The following is a 5,000-nucleotide window of genomic DNA, read 5'->3' on the forward strand; positions in this document are numbered from 1 at the left end:
TTTAATAAATGATCTATCTCTTTCCTGAAAGGCAGAAAACAAAGAATGATTATAGACAGCATCCTCAACATCAAATCATACTCCGTTGATTGAATATGATGTTCCACAAGGAATTATACACTAGGGCACCTCAACTCTTTTTATGTCGCTTACATGTTGTCCCAAAAGCAGTAACATCACAAGTCAGATTATTTGTAGGCGATTGCTTTTTGTATCAAAGCATAAACCAATTGAACTTGAGAAATGAGCATCAACGTTAGGAATGCAATTTAATGTTACAAAAATGCCACCACATAGTCAAATCTTGTAGAAAGACATTCTATTATGAATGCAACTACAAACTTGACAGACAAATAATATTACAGATAACAGAAAATTCATACCTTGCATCACGAGTAATGACTTGAAATGACATCATCATCTAGTTAAGACAGCTAAAATACAAACAGCATTCATGGATTCATTTGACGTGATTTACACCATTGCAAAACCAAACTGAGAGAAATAGCAAATATAACTCGGTTCTTCAATCTACACTAGACTACGCTTGTACAGTTTGGGATCCACACTTACAAAAGGACATTTATAACATTGACAAATTCAACAGAGTGATAACATTGAAAATGTCAGGGAAGAGCTGCAAGATTTTCAGTGGTGATCCAAAAAGCAATGTCAAAATATGTTGAGAATAACCACGAGACAAACGCCTATTATTTTTTCAATAAGTTATGCTCAAGCTTGTTATGGTCCAGACTAAAAAAAAAAATTTCAATCTCAGACAACAGAGACACTGGCTGTCAAGCAAGTAGATAACAACAATAAATGTAGACACCGACTAACACTCTCAGACCATACATAAACAATCCATGGCTTGAACATACTGCCAAACATAGTAATATAAATATATATATATAGATATATACCAAATGAGAGTTTTATAGATCACTGCCAATAACCCAGTATTAAAAAGGAATGTTGTGCAGTGGTAATTGCCTAATAATCCACCTTTGGTGACAATATTACTGGGTTATTAGCCGGAAAGGGCTAGGTGGCAAAGACCGTTTGGCGAAGAGATAGAAGGGGGGGGGGGTATATTGACAAATTGAAGGGACAGAAAAATAAAAAATTTGCTCATTGATCTCTGGATAAGGATCAAATAGTTTATCTTTTTTCCTTTCCTCTTCCTGACAAGTGACAACTGTTGACTAAGCACGCCCCCCCCCCCCTTTGCATATCTTTGTGACAATTAATCTGACAGATATACGATGCAAGACTCTGTTGACAAAGATGTAAAAGAGTTTATTAGAGATAATGGAAACTGCCTGAAGCCTGGAATCGTAAAAGTACTAACAACAATGTGGAAATGGATAGGCTTCATATGGAAGCTGTACAGACAATAGATTTTTGAAGTGCAAACCTTTCATCGGCAAAATAATAAACTTTTAGGATTTTCAGTTTGCGCCCGAAATGTCTATTGTTTGTTCTGTTTCCATCCGAAGCCTTTCCATTTTCACATTTACAATAAAAGGTTATCTTGTAGAGTGGTCTGATTTGTTTGCTAATTTTGACTGCATTTTCAGATGTTAATTTTTATTCATCTATTTATTTTGTCTCGTCATCGACTGTAATATTGAGCTGATCCATTGTTCCATTGTTATTTTGATTTTTACACAAATAAACAGGCTACTTAAATGTTTAATCTTATCCGAACCAGCGACCACCTTCGGTCTAAATGTTTATTCAAAATGAAAAGTTTTGAGGATCTGTTATCAGAGTCAACTTTATCATTGTTTATCAAATGTGATCTTTTTTCTCCCAGGCTCAAACCCAGCAAGAATAATCAAATACAACATTGATTCTATGGAACAAAACATTCAAGTCAAAGTCAGGGAGAGCATAGAATTTGTCTGCGAAGCCCGTGGAAGCCCTGCACCAACTGTGTCGATTAAAAATACTTTGTATGGAATTGACCTGACAGGCACAGTGACATCATCATCGTTAGACAACTTCAGTCGCAAAATCATTGTGTCAAAAACAATGGATTGCAAAGACTCCGGTACTTACATATGTGTTGCTGACAATGGATCAATTGACGAGAGGAAATTCACAGTTTTAGTACAGTGTAAGTATCTGGTACTTTAAATCACACCTGTAAGGCACATGAATAGGAGTTTATCCTGGTCTCTGCAGTGTAAAATGAATAGCAGCAATTGTGTGCTACTTTTTGGATAGGACAATGGTTTTTTGCAAATTAATTTCCATCAAAAGAGACCGGCTGACTTGGTGTTTTTGAAGCGAGTGCTTTGCCAACTAAACTTATCATCACAGTCATCACCATCATCATCTTTATTATTACTGTTTTATTTGACATTTATCCAAAGGATAAAAAAATTATCATTTGATATCATTATAAATGACTATGTTCCTCTTCTTTTTTATTCTAAATTCTTGACAATTTAGGCCCACCCGTTCTCAAAGACAGCCTAACACCAACCCTTCCACCAGTACAAATAACAGGCATGGGTGAATTTCAGGCCACAATCAACGTGATAAGCCACCCAGCGGTCCATAGCGTAAGGCTGGAAAAATTCAGAAGAAGCTCGAATGGCGAAAGTTCCATGCTACTTAAACAATTTAAAAAGAATGAATACATTGCAGAGGCAAAATATAACGATGGTCTAAACGAGGTGACCGTCCGCGTGATTGACTTAGAGCCTTCTGAAAGTAATTTCTACAGTCTCGGCCTCATCAATGGAATGGAACCTATTTTGAACATCACCTTTAACTCATCTATTGTTCTAGGTTTGACTCGTTTCATGTTACTTTTATTTGGTAGTGGTGGTGTTGATGGATGGAACTGATGTCGGTGATGGTAATGGGTTTTATTACTTCTTGTTGTTGATGGTGGTGTTGTAGTAGTAATATTGTAAAAATAATAATAATAATAATATTAATAACAATAATAATAATAATAATAATTATTATAGTTATAGTAGTAGTAGTATTTGTTGTAGTAGTAGTAGTAGTAGTAGTGGTAGTAGTATTGGTGGTGGTAGAAGTTGCAGAAGCAGCCACAGCAGTTAGAGTAGTAATAGTATTAATAATAGTTATGCAGTTTTGTCGTCAAGTATTATGATATGCGTCTTGTGACCTATAGGTCCCAGGATGGAACCTCCTTTGGGCAGTGCAGAATTTAATCCTTGGAAAAGACTTTTTTCTTTGTTTTCTCATCGTATTCAGATGTAAAATGAGTACACAGCCGGTAACAGCATTTATTCTTTTTATACAAATAAAAAAGGTAAGAGTGCCTCACAGGTATCATTTTACCAGCCTTACTGCACAAGGCACACCAACAATGTGGGTCTCAAATGGCAATTTTGTACCCGTTTGGGAAATTAAAAGCAGTCCATCAGAGCCGTTAACCCCATAGAGCCGGAGTTTTTCCCGGTTTCTATTGCTTGAAGCGGACGATACCAATGCTTGCTACCCTTTACTACCACTTTTCATCAGATCTAACAGACCGAGCTACCCAATCACTCCTGGATAGTCAGGGGGTTGGAAAATAAATCTTGAGTTCCCCTGGAATCGATCTCTATCCATTTGCATGTGAAGCAAGTGCTCTACAAACTGGGGAAATAAATGAATTATTATTAGACGCATTGAGTATGGTAAATATCAAATGAAATACACAATATAATTCTCCAATTTCAATTTATGTTATTATTTAAAACGGTATGACTTGATGTGGGAAATGGTGTCAATTCAATAATCGTATTAATAATATTTTAAAATCTTTCACCAGATGATCCAAGTACTAAGCCGACACGCTTACAGCACTCAACAGGAGTTCATCTCTTTGTGGTTTCAGCAATAGCTGGGATTGCTTTGGCACTCATGTCCGTTTGGACAATTATATACTTCATAAGAATTTCACCAAGTGAGAAGTAGTAGTAGTATAGTTAGTTAGTTAGTTAGTTAGTTAGTAGTAAGTAGTAGTTAGGTAGGTAGGTAGGTAGTTAGTTAGTTAGTGTAGTGGTAGAAGTGGTAGTGGTAGAAAATAGTACTAGTACTGTCATCTGCATTTTTTGCAGCCGCAAATGGCAATTTGCGGCCGCAAAATCAGGGCGATCCGCAAATTTTGGCAAATTTCCCAAAAGTGGCAAATCGTGGCAAATTTTGGGAAAATTGGCAAATCGCGTGGCAAATTTTGGGAAAAAAAGAAAGAAGCGAAAACAAAATAACGAGAGAAAAAAGTGCGAAACTTGAGAAATGTTGCAGCTTTGGCTGGGACCAAACCAAGGGAAGCTACTCTCTACGGATAATGATCCTTTAAAATCTTTGTAACAACGCTAATCACAGTCATTTCATTTCTCAAGTCCTTAAATGTCATATATTGTCTTTTATATAATTTTTTTCTGTATCGCGTGTTAATTTTTACTGAAACGCTTAGTTTTCCTCCGCAAATTTTTTGGCAAATTTCTTGGCAAATTTCGGGGGTTTTTTGGGCAAATTTTGGCAAATTTTAGGTCCCAATTTGGCAAAAAATGCAGATGACAGGTAGTAGTAGTAGAAGTAATAATAGTAGTAGTAGAAGTAATAATAGTAGTAGTAGTAGTTGAAGTAATAATAGTAGTAGAAGTACATATTAGTAGTAGTAGTAGTAGTTGAAGTAATAATAGTAGTAGAAGTACATATTAGTAGTAGTAGTAGTAGTAGTTGAAGTAATAATAGTAGTAGAAGTACATATTAGTAGTAGTAGTAGTAGTTGAAGTAATAATAGTAGTAGAAGTACAATATTAGTAGTAGTAGTTGAAGTAATAATAGTAGTAGAAGTACATATTAGTAGTAGTAGTAGTAGTAGTTGAAGTAATAATAGTAGTAGAAGTACATATTAGTTAAATAGTAGTAGTAGTAGTAGTAGTTGAAGTAATAATAGTAGTAGAAGTACATATTAGTAGTAGTAGTAGTAGTAGTTGAAGTAATAATAGTAGTAGAAGTAC

General features: G+C 35.3%; 1 protein-coding gene across 1 annotated transcript in view; it reads left to right on the top strand.

Moving 5' to 3' along the window:
* Positions 1-1,819: 1,819 nt before the first annotated feature.
* The window catches only part of LOC144962009 (uncharacterized), a gene marked incomplete at its 5' end in the record, with an annotated part of 5,295 nt that continues 2,114 nt past the window's right edge, over positions 1,820-5,000 (top strand). The window contains 3 exon segments of the mRNA XM_078895005.1: positions 1,820-2,122; positions 2,461-2,802; positions 3,803-3,937. Of these exon segments, the coding sequence (XP_078751131.1) occupies positions 1,861-2,122; positions 2,461-2,802; positions 3,803-3,937 (739 nt within the window).

Source organism: Berghia stephanieae, unplaced genomic scaffold (assembly GCF_034508935.2).
Source record: "Berghia stephanieae isolate SIO BIC M18660-M18661 unplaced genomic scaffold, UCSD_Bste_1.3 scaffold535, whole genome shotgun sequence".
Classification (NCBI taxonomy): domain Eukaryota; kingdom Metazoa; phylum Mollusca; class Gastropoda; order Nudibranchia; family Aeolidiidae; genus Berghia; species Berghia stephanieae.